General features: G+C 39.4%; 1 protein-coding gene across 1 annotated transcript in view; it reads left to right on the forward strand.

Annotated features, from left to right (window-relative positions):
- The window catches only part of SNAP25 (synaptosome associated protein 25), an 81,823-nt gene that overhangs the window by 44,639 nt on the left and 15,176 nt on the right, over positions 1-22,008 (forward strand). Inside the window, exons 2-4 of the mRNA XM_061208742.1 lie at positions 7,618-7,753; positions 9,673-9,714; positions 17,629-17,677. Coding sequence (XP_061064725.1) covers positions 7,682-7,753; positions 9,673-9,714; positions 17,629-17,677 — 163 coding nt within the window. The 5' untranslated portion in view covers positions 7,618-7,681. The remainder of the gene's footprint in view (positions 1-7,617; positions 7,754-9,672; positions 9,715-17,628; positions 17,678-22,008) is intronic.

The following is a 22,008-nucleotide window of genomic DNA, read 5'->3' on the forward strand; positions in this document are numbered from 1 at the left end:
TTTCCTGCACGTAGGCTTTCTCTAGTTGTGGCGAGTGGGGGCTACTCGTCATTGCGGTGCATAGGCTTTTCATTGTGGTGGCTTCTCTTGTTGCGGAGCATGGGCTCTAGGGGCACAGCCTCAGTAGTTGCGGCGCACGGGCTTAGTTGCTCTACGGCACGTGGGATCTTCCCGGATCAGGGATCGAACCCGTGTCCCCTGTATTGGCAGGTGAATTCTTAACCACTGTGTCACCAGGGAAGTCCACACCTAATATTTTGACAAGAGTTATGTGACACAGAATGTTGGATAAGTGCAGCTGATTTATCTTAATTGAGAAAGGCTGCTTCAAACCTAGGCCTAATTCGGATAATTCACAATAAATGATGCTTCCGATGTGCTTGAGGAAACTTAGGGACTTGTCTCAGCAGCAGTAACTGTGCTCACCCTTCCTTTAGAATGAGCACTTTGTGATTGATTCCACTGTGCAGCCAGGGTTGGGAACCATCTGCCTAATCGATTTTGATCAATGAGTAATTCTGAGCAATCTTTAGGAAGCCTGGGTCTTAAAAAAGTGGTACAAATGAACTTATTTACAAAACAGAAATAGAGTCACAGATGTAGAAAAACTTATGGTTACCAGGGGGAAAAGGGGGTGGGGAGAGATAAATTGGGAGATTGGGATTGACGTATACATACTACCATATATAAAATAGATAACTAATAAGGACCCACTGTATAGCACAGGGAACTCTTCTCAGTACTCTGTAATGACCTATATGGGAAAAGAATCTTAAGAGTGGATATGTGTGTATGTATAACTGATTCACTTTGCTGTACAGCAGAAACTACCACAACATTTTAAATCAGTTATACTCTAATAAAAATTAAAAAAAAAAAAAAGAATGAGTACTTTGAGTCTTACAGTTGCATTAACCTCAAGGAGAAATTTCACCAGTGAAAATAATAGCACTAGGCCCATCCTTGATCACATTCTTGTACCATCACAGTTGGGGAAAGAGACCTTCCTCCAAACACATCCAAGAGCTGGCTCCTCCTACAGGTGAGGACGAAAGCCCAGAGAAAACAGGTGGCTGCCCCCTCTGTTAGATTCTGAGTCATGAGCCAAATGAGACCTCCCACAGTTTAGATGTGTGATACTGGTTTGTTGTTGTTGTTGTTGCTGTTTGGGTTTGTTTTGTGAAGATGAAAGGGATAGGCTAAGACATATACCCCAGTCCCTTGAGTTTGACCAGAATTGTGTAACGTAAATAAGATAATGAAATGGGATATACAGGTACAATACTATTCTTTAATATTGATAAAAGTTACAATCCACCATGAATGTGTAGCCATTGGGGGTCTATTAGTATGACAACCTAGCTGCAAAATAGAAAAACAAAAAATGGGTTGAAATATAAGATGAAATTGATAAAACTATAGTTCCTATGGAGAATTTGAATACACAGAAATCAATAGATCAGGTTGAGTAAGGATTTCAGAGAGTTTGAATAACACACCTTCCTTTTCAGCTCGATTTGATGTAGGTAGGTAGCTAGACAGAGTCAAATATGGAATAGAATTTCTTTTCAAACACAAATTAAACATTCTCACAAATTGGTCATACGTTAGGGTGCAAAGGAAATCTCACCAGATTTCAAAAAGCAAAAATCATGTGGTTCCCCTTCACTGACAATAATGAAAATAAAATTAGAAATTACCAAAAAAAACCCTTCTTATTTAAATTTTAAAATCATATTTTCAAATAACTCCTGAGTTATAGAAGAAATTAAAACTGAAATCTAAAACTACTTAGAAATAAATAACAAAGATCATTCTATATGCCTAAACATGTAGGATAGGGCCACAGTAACACACAGAGGACAATTTATAGCAGTAAGTAGTATACTGTACCAAAAATAAGAAAAAATGTAAAATGAATCTTTTGTCAATCAAGAAGATAGAAAAGGAACAATATGATAACACATCTTAGGAAGAAAAGAGAAATAAAGTAAGAATAAATGCAAGGGAAAAAAAGAATTGGAAATTAACAACATAAGTAGGGATGATAAATAATATCAAAAGTTGGGATATACTTGAGATGTACTTGTCAGGTTCCTTAAAAAATAAAAACAGAGTTACCATGTGATCCAGCAATCCCACTCCTGGGCATATATCCAGAAAAGACAGAAACTCTAATTCAAAAAGATACCTGCACCTCAACATTCATAGCAGCACTATTTATAATAGCCAAGACATGAAAGCAGCCTAAATGTCCATCATCAGATGAATGGATAAAGATGTGGTGTGTATACACACACACACACACACACACACACACAGAGTGGAATATTACTCAGCCATAAAAAGGAATGAAATAATGCCATTTGCAGCAACATGAATGGACCTAGAGATTATTATACTAAGTGAAATGTCAGGCAGAGAAAGACAAATATCCTACGATATCACTTATATGTGGGATCTTAAAAAAATGATACAAATGAACTTATTTACAAAATAGAAATAGACTCACAGACATAGAAAACAAATTAATGGTTACCAAAGGTGGAAGGGGGGTGAGGGATAAATTAGGAATTTGTGATTAACAGATACACACTACTATATATAAAGTAGATAAACAACAAGGACCCACCGTATAGCACAGGGGACTATATTCAATATCTTGTAATAACCTATAATGGAAAAGAATCTGAAAAAGAATATATGTATATATATGTTCTGAATCACTTTGCTATACACTTGAAACATTGTAAATCAACTATACTTCAATTAAAAAAGAGATGTACTTGTCAGACCACTACATTATTTTCTGGTATATAAATGAAACTAAAAATAAAATCACTTCCAGTCTTTAATTAAAAGCCAAAATATCCACACAACTTGCTTTGAGAATAAATATGCTTTGAAAATATGTTTTTGAAAATGACCCAAACTCATGATCTGAAATTTATCTGTGTGTCAGTAGAGAGTTACCTCTAAGCCTGTTTCCTGATCTACAAAGTAGGGATACTAACAGGATGCATACCACGTGTCATTTAAGGTTTACATTAGTTATTATGTGAAAACATTGAAAACAGCGCCCTAGGAAGAGTAACCTTCATTAAGTGTTACTGTGATTTTATTAATAATTAAGGAGAGTTGTCAGACTTGGTTTATAAAGTCCCTGTGTTCTTCTTTGGGCTTGTTGAACATAGTGAGTCTTTAATAAACTTCTGTTGAATTTGAAAGCATATCTCCACCAGGAAGCAGGCAGGGTCTACAGGAAGAGAGGCTTCTGTCCTACAGAAGCCTTGTTCAAATGGTTAGCGGTGTGGGGAGACACGAATATGTAGGTTTCAGCTTTCTATGATAATTCAGCCGATGGGTATTGATGTATGTAAGTTTGTTCTTTTAATTAAAGTGTGAAACAGGGAGAGAAATAGATGTTAGCTCAGGGCGTACTCTGCTTACACTTTTTCCATGACATTCCTGCCCTATGGCACTTGGACTAACAGCCGATGTTCCCAGCATAATAGCCATCTATGTCTCTGTCAACCTCGTATATCAAAGGCACACACCTAAATATGCACACTCACCTGCTCTTCCTGAGTCCTAACCCCATATCTGAGTCCAGACTCTACATTGAGAAAGCAGTCTTAGGCTAATTCATGTAAATAAGTAAAAGTCCCTTGATGTGGGAGAAAGGGTTTTCTCTGGAGCCCGTCCGCTGTGTGTCCAATGTGGGTCTCAAATAGACTTGGATACAGAATGAGAATGAGAGCTTTACAAATTACACCTGCCATCAAGGGATAACTGCAGACAACCCACTTTGTACCACATACCTTGACAGCGACAGATCCTCAGACGTCTCTGTCTCTGATGCAGATGGCCCGGTACTGACACTGAGTCTAGGAACCTTGGTCAGCTGGTCATGAAAATTAGGCATCTTTATGAGGGCTGTACGGTCATCCCAGATTAATCACATGGAGTAAATCTGACTTGTAGTCCTAAAACTCTGTCCATCAAAGGCAAATTCACTTTTATATTGTACTCCGTGCATCATTTCTTGTTTTAAAATATGGTCCAGGAAACACAAACCCCATCACAGGAAACTCCAGGCAAAGGGAATTCTACAAACAACTACAGACAGAAAAACACACCACACCCTGTATCTGTCTATAGCAAATATACGGTGTCCTGTGGACAGGAAATGCTTTAAGAATTTCTGTTTAACTTTATGTAGCCCAGGGATCAGCAACTGTTCAGGACCAGAGGGTAAGTATTTTCAGTTTTGAGGGCCACGTGGCCCTCAAAGAGCAACCGCTCAGCTCTGCCTTTGTGACCTGAAAGGACCACGGATAAGAGGGAAGTGAATGCATGTGGGAGTTCTTCAATAAAGCTTTACTTATGGACCCTGACACTTGAATTTTATACACTTTTCACATGTACAAAATATTTTTCTTCTTTGAGTCTTTTTAACCATCTTCAAATGTAAAAGCCATCTTTGCTCACAGCCGGTACAAAAACAGGCAGTGATCTGGATTTGGCCATAATTCCCTGCAGCCCTTGTTGAGCCCACTGTTTCCCCCAACTTAATAACTGCAGGACCTTGCCCCTCCTCATCTGGTGACACTTATTAACATTCCAGGGGAGCGTTCTATAGATAGCGCTACTCAAATTATGGTCTGTGGACCAACAACATCAGCATCGCCTTGGGGCTTGTTAGAAACGCAGAATCTGGGACCCCATCTCAGACCAACTGACTCAGAATCTCTGAGAGTGAGACCTAGCAATTTGTTTCAACAAGATTTCTGGTGATTCTGAAGCCATTGAGGTTTTAGAAGCACTGCCATGGACCACACCTGGAAAATTGCTGTCTTGGAAACATGGGATGCTACCTAGGGCTGTCAGAACAGTCCATTCATTCATTCAACAAGTCAATTCACATGAATTGAACACCTACTAGGGGCCAGATCCTTTGCTAAACACTGGTGATTTTAGCTAATTAATAGATACTGTTGGGCCCTTAATGGACTGGGAGATAGTCTTACATCAGAGCCCCGGGGAATAGATTTGAGTGGTTCTGATTATTTCCTCACTTAACAATCAGGCTTTGCTGGCTGGGGCCACACTACCAGCTCAGGCAACACACAGGATGGAGGTTATGTGCTAATGTAAGTGAAGTGTTGCATGTCACCTAGATAATAAATGCCATTTCACTTTCAGCTACTGAAATTACTGCTAATCACCATCAGTATGCTTCTTCAAGTGCTGTCTCTTAGAATTCTAATATGCATGGGTTTGGAGTTTGTAGGGGCAGTTTATCTAACACCAGCAATAAACATCCCAACAGAAGACTTCAAGGTGCATTCCATGCCTTTGCTCCCCCCATTCTTCTTAGGAGAGTGAGTGGACATTACTTTTTTGGCTTTGAAATGCCGTGCATTTGAGGTTTGTCAGATTCCTCGCTCCGCCCTTCCAATCACAGACATACCCCTACACTTTAGAGTAGGACAAGGGGTGGGAGCTCCCCGGGGGAACCGTGAAAGTGATGAAAACAAGGTGTCTACCCCATGACTTCACTGTCACTGCACCAACTGCGCATCAACCAGATCCTTAGAGGTGAACATCAGCTTGAATATAAGGGCCCTACAGCTGTTCTTCAAGTGATGAGAATAGCAACTTTGAGAGGAGGTTGTCAAGGAAACACATGAGACCTGTGTGTGTGTGTGTGTGTGTGTGTGTGCACGTGTGTGTGTGTGTGTGTAATTGAGAGAGAGAGAGAGGGCACATCCATCAGCAAACAGACATAGAGGAGTGGGAAATAGCAACAGCACTACAGGTCTGAAAGCACAAAGACCTCTATCTTCTAACAAACTGGCCTATTAAAAGGAAAGGTCACTTGCTGGCTTAGACTGAAGGAAGAAGTTCTGCCAAGGAACGCAGCAGCAAAATACGAAGATGGAGAACAGGGTGAGAAGGCGCTCTTGTTTGTCTCCACCTGGAAATCCTTTGAGAGGTGCTGCTTGGAGACTGGAGATTCAGGCACTCGGCTGGTTTCCCTGTTTTCAGGCTTCCATGCGTGATCAGCACTGCAGCAACATGCCTCTTGCCCAGCCATCAGTAAATGAAGGCTAATTAGCAAACACTGGATTTGTTTCACTCTTAGCAAAGGGTACAGGCTTATCCTGAATGAGCAATCTTTCTGAATATTAAGCTCCCACATCCTTACAAACAAGGTTGATCAGAACTTTCTATAATATATGCCCCTCAACAAGCCAATGAGTCTGGTATTATTTACCCTGTTGAGAAAGCTGGGGCTCAGAGACAGTGATAAACTTGTCCAGAGTCACCCAGCAACTGAGTGCCAGAACCAGCAGTCCAACTAGGTCTTTCTGATATCAAAGCTATGACCCACAATCTACTCAGCATTTCTGGTCCACCATTTTATCCTGGAGGGCAGATCCCAGTCACTCAGAGGAATATAGGAATTTTGTTTCTGCTCATCTCAAGGTTTAGGAATGACGTGGTATAAATTCCTTCCAAATTCTGTTTCCTAGATCCCTATTTCTAAAATGGAGACTTGTGTTTAAGTAAAACGCAAAGCATTTAAAACTCTACATCATATCATGAGTACATATTCTGGTGGCCAGAATGGAGGAGGTGGGTAGGGAAAGAAAGGGGCTGATTGGCTCTGGAGGGAGCCTAGTCTGGTTATCTGTAATTTGCACCAAACGGGATGTCAAAAGAGCAGCCAGAAAAATGCACAGGTCATGTTTCAGGACCAAGGGCCCATCCTTCTTTGGAAAAATTCCTATGCACACCCACATAAGCCCTCTTGGCAACCTCTGATAACAACTGAAAGAGACAAAAGATTTTCTGTCTTTTGCTTCTACATGCCCCTAAATACAATGGAATACTACTCAACAGCAAGAAGGAATGCACTATTAGTACATGCTACAACGTGAATGAATCTCAAAATGATTATGCTAAGTGAAAGAAGCCAGAAAAAAATAATCCATACTGTATCTTTCCATTTATATAAAATTCTAGGAAATGCAAACTAATTTATAGTGACAGAAAGCAGATAAGCAGTTGTCTTGGCACGGGGCTACAGTGAGATGGGATGGGTGGGTGGGTAGGATTATAAAAGGCATGAGGAAACTTCTGGGGGTGATGGATATGTTTATTTTCTTAATTGTGGTCATGGTTTCCTGGGAGGATGCGTCTGTCAAAACTTCTCATTGTATACTTCAAAGATATGGGATTTATTGTATGCCAATTATACCTCAATAAAGCTGTTAAAAAATAAAATAGAAATAAATAAGTGGGAGGTTAAAGGTATTCTAACCCGGAACCACATCCTTCCCTACTGACATTTCAAACTTGAGTGGTGTGTGTCTTAAAAAATATTTCATAGGCAGACAGGTATCCATCTCCATTGTAAAGTAGGCAGATAAGTATTCATGGTGGCTTTTGGAGAAAAAGCATAATTCTGCGGACTCTGTCTGGGTATGGCTTCCAGCTCAGAAGATGAGTCACGGAGACAGAGTAGGGACCATTAAGACCTTCCCCTAGCTGAGCACACCTGCCTGTACACATATAAGCTCTCACATGTTCAAATCTGCTACTTTCCAGGTTCCGTGGCCAAACCCATCACTGACGCCCCAGCCCAAGCACCCCGCCAACCCCCACCCCTACCATGGCTGAAGACGCGGACATGCGCAATGAGCTGGAGGAGATGCAGCGAAGGGCTGACCAGCTGGCTGATGAGGTGAGGGATGGAGACCTGGGAAAGAAGCAAAAGATGCAGAGCTGCGTAGTTTGTCTTATTCAGGTTGAGGTGGGAAAAGGGCTTCTTCTCATGTCTCAGAAAAAAAAAAAAAAAAAAACACAGGAGGAGTATGACTTTGATTTCCTATATATCTAAGGGCTCTGCACACAGGAATGGGTTGGTTATAAAACTTGCATGCAGATCAGTGACTGAGCCCAAACTTCCAACTTCTAGAAATCTAGAGAAGTCAAGATCCTCTAAGAAAAGCACTGTCTTTGGGTGTCTTACAGCCAGTGTTGTGCCAGAGTTGGCTCAATTCTGAGAGCTAGTTGTTACATTGTCCAGAACTTTGCAAGGTGGTATTAAAATTGAATTATATAAACTGACAATTAAATAGATTATATTAAAATCAAAGGTAATAAATACTCAGATCTCGTCATGTCCTAATGATTTTACTACTGTCTATGCTTTCAAAGTTCTTGGCATGTGTTGTATCTGTAGTGTGAGGATACCGTCTAGTAGCGTGTTACCGCGAACCTTCCCAAGTTCACCTTCAGTGACACCATGGTGTAGTTAGAAATCAGAGAGGGAAAAAGTATTTACACCACGGAATCTGCAAACACTACAAATCAGGGCTTGACCTATTGTTTTGTTGATCCTCTAGACTTAAGAAAGTGGAAAAATATTAATAATGCAGATTAAACTTAAAAGTATGAACATCCGCAACCATTACACTATAAGCAACACAAAAAAGAATTGAGAAAATCTTCCAGTATTTGAAAACTATGATTCTCTTCAACAGAGAAGCCACTTGCATCATTGACAAATGAATAAAGTTCCAAAACATGTCTTCATTCTTTCACTTGCCTTTTATTCACTCACGTAAATGAAAATATCAACCAGTGTTCATGCCAGAGCTGCACTTGTTTTATGCGTGCTTAGCTGTGGACACGAGAGTTCAGCAAAAATCAACAAAAGCTTTCTGTGAAAATCAATTAGCTATACAGAATTTGCAATAAAGTGTTGCATATTTTATTATTATTTGTAAGTTTTATGGTAGTCATCCTTTATATCATTAAAATAATACACACACACAGACACACACACACTTTTTTTTTCTGGAGAGCCCATCGTTAACATTTACCAGCATACCTCTGCTTACAGCCATTCTATTTCAAAAAGCAGCCTGCTGACGGTGCTTCCAGGAAAGTGAACGTGCTTCATGTTCCTGCAAACTCTTGTCCAAAATAAGTTTGCCATTGAAAAGCACAGCTTTTGAGAAATCACACTGGTTGCTAGATTCTAGTAACTTAAAAGGAACTTAGAAAAAAGTGACCACACTGTGTCCAAGGGGCCAGCGCTGAATTCATTTTTTCTTATCTAAGGATGAAGATAATTATTATAGCTGTCTCCTATAGACTAGTTATTTCAAACACGCTTGATTTTTTTTCCACCCTAGGGCAACAACTTAATTTGTACTGATAAGAACTTCCAATTGTGTTTCTAGGAGCTTTATAAGAAAATCGATGTTAGATTCATCTCAATTCATGACAAATGATATTTGCCTTTAAAATTCAATATTCCTGGTCCAGGGAGGCCAAATTAGTCCTCTGAGTAGTCGAGATAATTTTTCATGCCTCCTGCACATGCAAAATTACCTTTTCGAGCTTACTTTGTCTTTGATATCAAGATCAACTTCGTCTGGTTTTGATTTTATGACAATCAGCTTTAATGTAATTGCTTTAGGGAATCTTATTATGTAGAAAGCCTGATAGGAAAGAGATTGAAATTGTGGTTCATTTACAAACTTCAAAGAACATGTGATAACAACCCTTTATGTTTCCCAAGTGAAGAAAGTTTTTCTGATATTCCAAGAACTCTGGATCCTGCACTCATAATATTTATGTTTTTTATCTTAGTCACTGGAAAGCACCCGTCGTATGCTACAACTGGTTGAAGAGGTAAGCAGTGACTATATTTTAAGATGAACTAATCCCTTTGGCTGACATATTCTTTGCCTAGACCCTTTGCCTTTCCCTAGACCACCGTCCCATTGATTCCAGTGTGAATGTAGCTACCAGAAAGCCACATAATGAGAGAGATGCTATATTTAAGTTGCCAGGTAGCCATCAAAGTATTCACTCTCCCTCCAGCCCAGCCTATCTTCCTAGTCTGGGAAGCAGAGGAAGGAGGTATTTCCAAGTAAATAAATGCTCCCAAGAAATCACAAAAACAAATCAGAGCGATTTTTTAATATACAAAAGAATTATCTACATAAAATCCTCATTTGTACTGATTTTGATGTCTCTAAATTACATCTAATCTTGGCCTTCTGTTTTAAATTTAGCCACATATATCACTTTAAAAAATATGTACCCATAGAGTCATAATTTTCAGAAATTGTTACATTTATAGTCAGGCACTAAAATTCATGAAATAATAGGAAAATCCTTTAATAAAGGGAAACATCAAGTCTAGTCATGTAAATATAGAAGCTCTTTTATATTCCTGACTCTGGATTTAACATCCATTTGCAAGGCATGGTTAATGAATCCGTGACTATTTTTAAATGGGTGAAATAGGGCAGACAGCAATAATGGAATCAAAAGGGCATTTGCAATAAACCTCATTTATTCCAATTTGGGAGAGCGGCAGTCAACCAGGAAGAATAAATGGATTAATTGAACTTGTCCGTTGGGAGAGATGAAGTGGAAAAAGAATGGGATGAGCTATATTTATCTTAACTGAATAAAACAAGTCTAATCATTTTTATTCAGTGAGATGCTGTTTTATCTATGCTTTGAAAATGCTTATCAATGTATAAATTCATGTGTGGTTATCATCTTTAGAGATCTTGGGGGTTTTCTAGCAGAATGATCAAATGAGCCTACTTGCCTCATGCTACTGTAAATTGCTTTTGCAATGACATGAAAGGAGAAAAGGGTCAATTTTTTTTTTTTTTTTGAAAAGGGTCAATTTTATAAGGCTAAAAGGAAGGGCAGCTGCCTCTCACACTATGGAAGCCAACATTTTCCCTTACTTCTGCAGCTTCAGCTTCTCAGCTAAGAATGGAATACAGCTAAATGTGAATTGCCACAAGAGGGGGAGGAGAAGGTGGCAACCAAGAGCTCAGAGGACCCCTGGGAAGGGTAGGGGGTCCACTGAAGGAGATCTGTTATCATGAAAAATGACAGTTTGAGCCTGCAGCGTAGCACAAATTAGCCCCCACAGGAGGTGGGCCAGCAAGGGGCCCTCGGCAGCACAGGAAAGCAACCTTCACTCTCTTAATGAAGAGAAATGTTTTCTTTGCGCTGTCCTGGGAACACCACTCACGCGGAAGTACTTGAGGACCAAAAAGGAGGCAGATATTCTAAATCTAATAGTGTCGGTGAGGCTTTCAGAATCCACATGTTGCCCCTCATCTTGTCATGAGAACAAGTAAAAGGAACAAATCTGAGTAACACCCACACATGAGCTCTCACCGTGACAGGAAGGAAGGGAGCCCAGAAGTCAGCTGACATCATTATCTTGATGCGTGTTTATGACCTTCAACCATGGCCTCCAAGCTCATATTTCATTTTCATTTGTGTGTGTACACATGTGAAGAGAATGTCTAAACTACAACATCTATCACCAGTTTGCCTACCTGTGCAATGTTGAAACTGCCTAGAACACGGAAAGTGGTGGAGGAATGCATCCAACACACTTTTCCCAACTAGCCCCTCCCCCATCAGAGTCTTTGGGCCTCAGAGACTTCTTTTTCTGTGTCTTCTTAAATTGCAGGCAGTGTTGGCCAGTCTTGGAAAAGGAGTGTCTGCTCTAATTTATTCTGGAAAAAAAAATCTCAAAAGCTCTATTAATTGAAGTAGGATTCTCAAATATTACATTTTTGGTTTTCCTAAAGTGTTTCTCAATCAAGGATGAAGTTGCATCTTAGAACAGGGGGTGAAACAGATAGATGCTGTCTCCTGCCTCTAATAAATGAGAGGAGGCTATTAGACTTTCCATCCTTAGGAAATTATGAGCAAGGCATTATTAGACTAGATTGATTGCTCTTACATCCTCCTGGGTTATCTTATATTGATGGTCAAACATCCCTTATGTCTAGCGCATTGTCCAGTCAGATGATATTCTGCTTTTCAATCAAGAAGGAAATTCTCTTTAAAGAGAATCAGCATTAAATATTCATCAAGGGCAGAAATCATTTGGAAAATCTGAGCATTGAAATACCAGGATCTTGCCCATGATCCCAAAGTCCATCAGTGCTATATAATTTGACTTGAGCTAAATGCTTATTGAAATTCAGTCTCAAAGACAGGAAAGGTTACTCAACTTGTGAAGTTTCCCTGAGGTAAACAATCCCACTTTCAGTGGAATATAGGACTTTGTGCCATCCCTCATGGACTTTACGGTGTAACCGAGTGGAAGGCATGGAAGCTTGGTTTTTAATAGAAGCCATTATCAGTGTATCAAGGACAATGTAAAGTTACACAGAGATCAGTAGAGAAAGTTCAGAAAAGCTGAATACCATACACACATAAAAAGATTAGAAATCACAGAGAACTTGGTTCCCAGCCTGGGGCTGGGAACTGGCTCTTTTTCTTTTTTTTTCTTTATTTATGGCTGTGTTAGGTCTTTGTTTCTGTGCGAGGGCTTTCTCTAGTTGCGGCAAGTGGGGGCCACTCTTCATCGCGGTGCGCGGGCCTCTCACTATCGCGGCCTGTCTTGTTGCGGAGCACAGGCTCCAGACGCGCAGGCTCAGTAATTGTGGCTCACGGACCTAGTTGCTCTGCGGCATGTGGGATCTTCCCAGACCAGGGCTCGAACCCGTGTGCCCTGCATCGGCAGGCAGATTCTCAACCACTGCGCCACCAGGGAAGCCCGGAACTGGCTCTTTTGATGAATGCATTTCAGCAAATATTTATGGAATGCCTGACGCTGGACGTGGAAGATCAAAATTGATATCATGTAGAAAAACAGATATGAAACTAGCTCTCCAAATTCAAGGCCACACCTGCCTCAGGAGCACAGAGGAGGGGACAATGAATTCTAGAGGGAGAGTCATGAATACTATTTGATTCCAGACAAAAAAGTTAACTCTGCTAATACTAACTGCAGGAAATGAGGTCTGCACGTTAATGCCTTGGGCTATGGAACAAAGCCAGAAAAAGCCACGCTGCCCTAGGGCAGGCTGATTCAAAAGCCCCACAAAGAGCTTTCGTGCAATGGTGGTTACTGAGGGCTCCCCAACATTTATGGGTATTTCAGCATCTTTTCTTTTCATTCCAACTTATCTTTCGAAACACGTTGGCCACAAGAAGCAAATAAGTATTCTAAAGCTATGTCTTTGTTATGCCAGACTTTCTACTAAAGATGGAAAATTCGGGCTGAGCAGCTGTTTTCAGGTAGACAGTTGTAGGGGTCTTTTGGAACTCTCGCGGTTAAGGGACTGTCTGGACTGGCCTAGTTTTAGCTCATGTGTATTGGACTTTGGGAAAAGCATTTCAGGATGACAAAAGACTTTAAAATATTCTATAAACATGGTCTTAGATCATCAGCAAGAAAAAAAAATAAGAATAGAGAAATAAAAAGTAAAAAGAAAGAAATGAAAAAGAAATCAGGGACTTCCCTGGTGGTCCAGTGGTTAAGAATCCGCCTTCCAATGCAGGGGACGTGGGTCCGATCGCTGGTTGGGGAACTAAGATGCCTCATGCCACGGGGCAACTAAGCCCACGTGCCGCAGCTACAGTGCCTACGCACTCTGGAGCCCACACACCACAACTAGAGAGCCTGAGTGCTGCAACTAGAGAGAAGCCCATGTGCCACAATAAAGAGCCCAAGCCCGTGTGCTGCAACGCAGATCCCACGTGCCTCAACTAAGACCCAGTGCAGCAAAATAAGTAAATAAATAAATATTTTTTAAAAAATCACTGACGTCTCCAGCTCCCCCTGTTCACAGTTAGACAAATTTCCCAGGGATCTTGAACAGGAACCAGGAATTGAGCTAAGACGAAAATAGAACCACCTCCTCTCCCTCCTAGCTATTAAAACATAATACTCATTAAGGAATCAGAGAAAGTAATATTCTGCCTCCCCCAAGATATCGTCCCATCCCTGTCCTTCTCTCTTGCCCTCCTAGTTCCTCCAAAGGACCACCCAGTTGTTTTGATAAAAGTTGTCAGCAAAAAGTGGAGCCAAATATAAGTTCTACTATTTATTGAGAACCTACTATATGCCAGCGACTGTGCTCAGAGTGTATTATCTAATTTAATCTCTGCAGTCACTTTTTCTACTGCTTTGCTCTCCATTTTACCAAGGAGGAAATTGAAGTCCACAGTGGTTAAGGAACTTGCTTGAGACACACAGCCACAAAAGACAGAGATGAAATTCAAACTCAGATCTACCTGATTCCAGAGTGTGAATTCTTACAGCATTTCCTTCCACCAGCAACTCCCACAATATTTAAAAAAATTTTTGAGAATTCCACAAAAAGCAAAAGGATCTAAGAAAACAAACATAGCAGCTCATCCTAAACTGACAGATTCCACACAAATGAAATCCTTTATCTCAGTTTTTGAATCACAGCTTCCAGTGGAGTTGAACCTGTAGAAGCTTTTAGGTTCTGTAGCTTATTTTGTCCTTATAAATCTTGGGAAGTGAGGGAGCTGTTTCTGTCCCCATCTGACAGCTGGGAAAGCTGAGACACAGAACAGGTGACTCTAGAGAAACAGAACTGTAAAATAAGTCTAGAATTCAGAATTACTGACTCCCAGATGCCAGCTCTGTTCACTTGACCAAACTGTTTATCATTCTGTGAAGCACAGTTTAGAAGCCAGGCATTTGTCTGGCCCTTACCTTAGTGCCTGGGGCAGAGTGGAAGCTCAATAACCATTTAGTGAATGAATGAATGAATGAATGAATGAACTAATGAACGAGTGAGTGAATGAACCAACCTAGCAACTACCCAATCTTATTTAGCATCTCTATCCTTATCTTAAATATGGGAAAGCATCCTGAAAGGTCAAGTGACTCTTCCCCAATCTCAAGACTATTAACTGGCTGAGTTAAGAACATAATCCAGCATTCCTGACTCTCTGACCTGTGCTCACTGCTTCTGTTCTCCCAAATTGGGGCAAACTCTTGGTGGTTCTGTGAATCATTCCAGCACTGAAACATTTAGCACCAAATTGAACAAAGAGGAAATTATACTTTACTTTATTTATTATATTAAATAAATAGGTAGAGCAGAAAGGGTCAACAGATGAGAGCTGAACTGACTAAACTGAAGTCACTCACCTGTTTCCCACCCTCCATCCCAAATAGAATGGAACAGAGATCTCATGCATGGCCTTGAGTTGGGTCCTTAGAGAAGAAGGTGCTCTCTGAGATGATTCCGTCCTCACTGGAACTTGCATTGTCACATCCATATGCCTGAATGAGCCATCTGCTTTTTACAATTTCCTCTCATAAACAATGGCCAAAATTTGCAGAAAAGGGGCACAGAAATTGTTAAAATACAGGCTAGTGTAGACAAATGTCCATTTATAACACATTGAAGAACAAGATTTTGAAATGTCTTCTGGGGTCTAGAATCTTGCTGCTCAGTGTATGACCCTGCACCATCCAGCATCGGCGATCTTGTTCAAAATGAAAAATCTCAGGCTCTACCCCAGTCCTACTGAATCAGGATCTATATTTTAACAAGATGTTTTCTATGCAGGGGATTCATATGCACATTAAAGTTTGAGCAATGGTCTAGAAACTTCTGGTGGTAGTCTGTAATGATGATATTTTAGTTTGCCCAGATATCCTGCTATAGATACATTTTGTGAAGGTATTTCTTTTATTAACCCTGGTGTAAGGCTAACTATAGGCCAGGCACCGTTCTAACATGTGCCGCCTATTAATTCATTGAATTCGCATAAGAACTCAGTGAGGTCTGAACTATTATGATCGCTGTATTACAAATGAGAGAACTGAGGCACAGAGCAATTAAGACATTTGCCCGAGGTCCTGCAGCCAGGAAAGAAAATCACCAAGATTCCAAGGCAGGGTCTAGCTCTAGAATCTGTGCTGTCAATGACTCCTGAAGTCATCCTGAGCCATCACTCTCCAAACTACATCCTGACTTTGCAACTAAAACTTATCAAAATGTGTTCAACCACTAATTTGAAAAGATACATGCACCCCAGTGTTCATAGCAGCATTATTTACAATTGCCAAGGTATGGAAATGACCTAAGTGTCCATCAACAGATGAATAGATAAAGAAGCTGTGGTATATATATACAATGGAATACTATTCAACCCATAAAAAAGAATGAAATTTCGCCATTTGCAGCAACATGGATGGACTTGGAGGGTATTATATCAAATGAAATAAGTCAGACAGAGAAAGACAAATACTGTATGATATCACTTATCTGTGGAATCTAAAAAACACAACAAACTAGTGACTAAAACAGAAAAGAAGCAGACTTACAGATATAGAGAACAAACTAGTTGTTACCAGTGGGGAGAGGGAAGGGGGAAGGGGCCATAGAGGTGTAGGGGTAAAAAAGGGGTTCTTATGTGATTACATGAAATCATGTATGTGAAAGTTTTGAAAATTATAAAGCACTATAGAACTTAAAGAATCTTTCATTCAATTATTTTAAAAAAAGCAAAATAGGCTTTTCTGTCTGGGTGAGTTAACTGCACACGTTCTCTGAAATGGTGAGTTTATAAAAGCTCACAGAAATAATTTTCAGTGTTTTATTTTATTTTTTAAAAGCACTATTGGAATTAAACTGTTGAAATACTGTTAAAAAAACAAAACAAAACACTTCTGTTGACCTCCACTAACATCTCTCTCTTAGGTTAATGTAAGTCAGTCGAAAATAAATGGGGCCATGAGAGACGTATTTTAGAATTTATTCTAGGTACCACCATGAGCTTTTCTTGAAAAAACAATTAATCCAAACTGTAAGCACTGCCATTTAATACCTATTAATAATCACCCTATAAAATGGAAGGTCTTTACTTAACTAGTTAGAATTCCAGGAAATGATGATTATGAGCAATGCAAATATCTCTGCTCCTTTTTTCCCACCCACCAACTCCCACTCCCCTCCACCAAATAGTTCAGGGCTGTTTGGTATATTTAGATCATAAGGGGTGAACAAAAAACTGCAGTAAAACTTGTGGATGAATTATTTTCTCACACCATATTATTGTGCAGAATTTCAGATTTCATTAGAAAAAGCCCTTATTTCTCATCTGTCATTCCCTTTTCTAAATCTTGCAGAACTTCTCTCCATAGAGAAAGAAATGGAAGATTGAATTTCCTTTTGAGCTATGTTTCTCAACCTTTGTGAAGCTGTCATCTTTTTTGATAAACCTAAAAATCTCACCACCACCCCCAAGATTCTTACACATCTTTTCAGTGGAGCACCCCTCCCCAATTCACCTATGGAAACTTTCTGATCTATCGTGCCAGAGAAGATTTAGTCTCGAAGATTTTGAAAGATTTGCTTTCTGTGGTTGGTGTTACAAAAACTATAGGCATTTTTATTTTCCAAATATAAAATCTCGCTATAATATTAAGTATGTGTATTTCAAGTCCATGCCAAGCCCCATCCCGAGCCCCACCCCATGGAGACTGAGCTACATCCCCCTCTTCTATCTGAGAATCACTGATGAAGCAAGTCCACAGGTGACCCACCTCTCTGAGTTCCTCCCCAGCCCCTAATACTCTTCACCATATTTCCTCCCTCTTTTTCCTTTGGTCCTTCTTCATTTTCCATTTCTAGGGCTAATTATCCCCTTACTGATTTCTCTTTCTCTCTTTTCTCTCTCTAACTCTTTTTCCACTTTGCTACCATTATTGGAATGTAGAGTAAAGATGCTGGTATCAGGACTTTGGTTATGTTGGATGAACAAGGAGGTAAGTTCAGATTTCTTCAGTAAGAACAATTCCTCATCTGAATAAAGTCCATTAAAAAATGCTTTGTGCATCTACAGGTGGTCATTGACGTGTGTTATGCACATATATGTGTGTAAGAGTTCTACAGTTTTTATCTTGCTTTTTTTCTCCTTTTTCTGTTGAAAAGATTGGTAAATGTATGGAAATGTTGAGATCTTCATGGTTGAGTAAATGGTACTATGCTCCCTGTTATATGTGTTGGGGTAATAGAATTTTGAAGGCAGAAGTCATTTGTTTGAATTTTTAATGATAGGATTTTGGAGAGTTTGAGAATTCTCCTCCTCATCCCCACTCTTTCTCATAAATATGATGTGATAATTCCTAAATAGAATGAGAGAATAGTATACCATATTGTCCATTTCTTTTGACCATCCTTATTCAGCATCTGGCAATATTGATTTCCAAGTCATTATGGGAATTCCTTGAATAACTGGAAGCTGTTTTTAACAGGACATAAGCTGAGGGAAATCACTGTAAAATGGAAAATTGAACCAATTAAAATATTTGAACTTTTTCTTTTAATTATTACAGAAATACTAGAAGCAGTGAACATCAGAGTACCAACATTTTAGTATAGCATATTTAGTCTACAGTGGAACCTAGAAGGGTAATACCAAATTTTTTTTCTTTGAGTTATACATACTGTCATACAGCGATGCTTTATTTAATTCTAGCCACAAGTTAGTTACCTGATTCCATTCTGAATTCTTATCATAATAATCAGATTTAGCAGAATTTTTTCTCTTTATGTATATCTTATGAAGACATTAGAAAACTCTTAGCAATCACGAGAAATTTTTTGTCAAAGATAAAAATATAAAATTTTTTACAACATGGAACGCCATAAACAAACTCCAAGAATAAACCTCAAACTGGGGAGGGGGGGATGGGGTGGGAAACTGCCTTACAGATAACAGACATAAAGCATTTCCCTAAAATAGAGAGACCTTGCATTTTATCAAAGAAAAGGACAACAACATACAAGAAAAAATAGATGTAATATGTAAATCATCAGTTTACAAGTAGACAAATGAAACCATGCTTCACCCAACAACAGTAATGAGATGCCACTCTTTAGCAGATTGGCACAACTTTTTTAAATTGATAATAATCAATGCTGTGAATATGTTGGGAAAACAGAAACCCTCAATCTACAGATGGGCACTGTTGATCAGTACAAAGTTTAAGAGTAATTTGATAATATCTCCAAGTTTTGATGTGCACCCATCTTTGACCAAGATATTCCACTCATAGAATTATATGCTGCAGATATTCATTGACAACTCCATGAAGAAAAATATACATTTTATTTATGCCTTACCTGTAATGGTGTAAAACTGGAAACTAAATGTCTGGCAGTGGGGAGACTGATCAAATCAATTATGATATGGCCAGGAAAGAAATTCTGCATAAAATGTTCTGCAACCTTTACAATATATGAGATCAATTTTTACTGACTTCTGAGGAGTTACAGCAGGGGCAGGGAGAGACTGAAGGAAGGTATATTATTTGGGGTCCTCTGGGAAGCAACTGCTAAGAATCAATTAGAAGTGTGTGAGATTTCTTAAGGAAATGTCTGCGATGGGTGAAGGGGAGAGGAAGCAGGAGTAGGCAGGGAGAGTCTTTGGACTGTGATGCAGGCTTGACACTTGTGAGAGGAGAGGGGTGCAGAAGGAGGATTGGGTAGGAAGAGTCTCATACTGTAGTGCTGCTCTGAGAAAGTCTCAGCCAGACTGATAGGCAGCCCAGGAGCAAAGACAACCAAATGGAGCAACCCTGTGATGGGCAGGGATGCCTCCGCTCTAGTAAATTGTGCTCAGCTGTTGGCTAGAAGCATCCCAGGGAGGGCATGGCTTCCATGTAAATGTAGTGGATCCTATAGGTGCAACAGCTGGAGGTGTCAGCTAACTACAGGGTCCCTCTTGAAGGGAGATCTGAGGGGTACACCCTCATGGCTGCTATATAAAGACTTTGTTTCTATATTATTTATTTGTATTGAACTTTTCCAATAAATATACACCAACTAATTTTTTTAAATCAGAAGAAAATTTTTTTAAAAAAACAATTGAACATAAATCCTAACACTTCTCCCCCCATTTTTAAAATATAAATTGTCAAAATTAATACAAAAATAATGGAGCATAGTGGAGTTGTATTTTGAAGGAATTACAATAGCTGTGGCAGTCTTCAGAACTCTCCAGATGAATTTGCTGTAAATCATAAGACTTGCTGGCTTGATGTGTATAACAATGCCCCAGACTTTGAAACTCAGGACACAGCAAATCATTGCTTTTTTAAAAAATTTGTTTAATTAGGCAGCAGGTGCCCATACAGAAGAGTGGTACCTCATTTCCAGAGCTAAAATGATACATATAAACTCAGGTAATAAGGAGTTCTATCTTATTAACTCTTTTAGTTAATAATTTGCATGTGAAGGGAGTAGAAAAGGAGCATTGCAATAGGAGAAAAAGTTTGAGAAAGGTTCAGGATAATACCATTTTCTCCCCTAATTATAAAGCATTGACATGAAAAATAATATATACAAATCTGAAGTCAAAAAGAAAGTGAATAAGATATTGAGTTTCAAATTTCATTGTACTTTGATGAAGAAAATCTACAGGCAAAATTTGCCAAAATCTCCAAAAAAATACAAAAATATATTATTCTTAAACACAGATGATTCCCAGGAACATCTTTACATTATTCTCTGAGAAACGAAGTAAAATTGCAGATTTCCCCCACAAGATAGTTAATGTTCTCAGCTAAGACATTTCAATTGTGACCACACAGCAGTAAATGCTAACTTCTCGGTTGAACATATTTCCTAGGATAACCTGGGTTTTACCAGATGAGTGGTGAATAATTGATACTGATGAGAAGCATGCAACTGTAAACCCTCAAAAGTGGGTAGCTTCTGCCTGGTCTTAAATGCTACATGTTCCATTTATACTGTAAGAAGAGATTAGAACTTTTGAAATGACTGATGAGTCAACAACTATCTTTACTGCCATTGTAAATGCATTTTGACACTGCATATGCTGTGTTTAGTTGTTTAGATCAGTAACTGCTTTAAAATTTCTCTCCAGTTATGCTCTACTAATTTTGTCTTTGCCTGAACACCAAAAGTGTTGACTGCAACTGCACAGAAGTCTCAAGAAACAGCCATCCGCCTAAAGAGCCAATCCAGGTTGTCCTGCTAAATGGTTGTGCTAGGAAATTCCTTATGGGATTCTTGTTTTACACCCAGGTGTCAGGAGACACCAAAGAGCACTGAGCATGACAGATGGCCCTGAAATGTCCTGCGTCCTTGGACTTTTCTTGTCTCCAAGAGAAATCCCCATGAAAAACCCCTAGCCCTAATGTGGGATGATTTAACCTTTCACTTCCATAGCTCTTGTTCCCTTGTTGGTCTTTGCGGGGTTATGTGTTTGTTTCGATGCTGAAAATGCTGCTCTTGGGACAATCCCATGGGAATGGCTACAAACTAAACAGTGAAATCTTTGACCACTGCCTGGCAGAGTAAATGCAAAGTAAACCCTCATCCACAGAGCCTGCCAACTTTCTTAAAGGGTTCATGGCACTACAGGGTAACATTTGTGAAAACATCCCTCTTGCTAAAGTCCACTCACCAATATCTCTTATGAATGACTAAAGCTGCATTGCCCAATATGGTAGCCCCTAGTAATGTGGCTATTTAAATTTATTTAAATGAATTTCCATATGTTCATCAATTCTAAGGAAAATGAAAATCATGTAGGCAGCATCTTGTAATTGGTTACACTCATGAAGGCTTGCACATTGGGTCAATCAATAGTATTGACCTCTTGCTATTCTTCTACTGTTTCTTTTTTTACTAGATTGAGGATTCTAATGGCCCCATGCTGCTTTACTTATGTAATATTAGTAGAAAAGATGTCTAAACTTAGATCCCTGAGCATCCTGCCATTGGTGGATCCATTACAAATAACCAGTCATCCAAATATCATAGCAAAAGAAAGAACAATCTCTTGCCCCAACATATAGTGTGATGTACTGGAATACCTCCCCAATCCAAAATCTTATTCCCCTCCCAGTCTCCAAGAGTAAACAGAAAACAGCCAGAAAGTAAGTATAGGGAGGTAAGGAGCAGTCAACCCTAGACACTGCATTGCATCAGCCTCTGAGATGCTGCTGTCTACGCCAGAATGGAATGAGGATATTGATTGCTTTCAAGCATTTCCTGAGAAAAATCTTCACAGAAATCATTTAAGTGCTGTGAAGTCCCAATACACCAAACATATCCACAAACGTAA

The sequence above is a fragment of the Eubalaena glacialis genome, chromosome 13 (assembly GCF_028564815.1).
Source record: "Eubalaena glacialis isolate mEubGla1 chromosome 13, mEubGla1.1.hap2.+ XY, whole genome shotgun sequence".
Taxonomy (NCBI): domain Eukaryota; kingdom Metazoa; phylum Chordata; class Mammalia; order Artiodactyla; family Balaenidae; genus Eubalaena; species Eubalaena glacialis.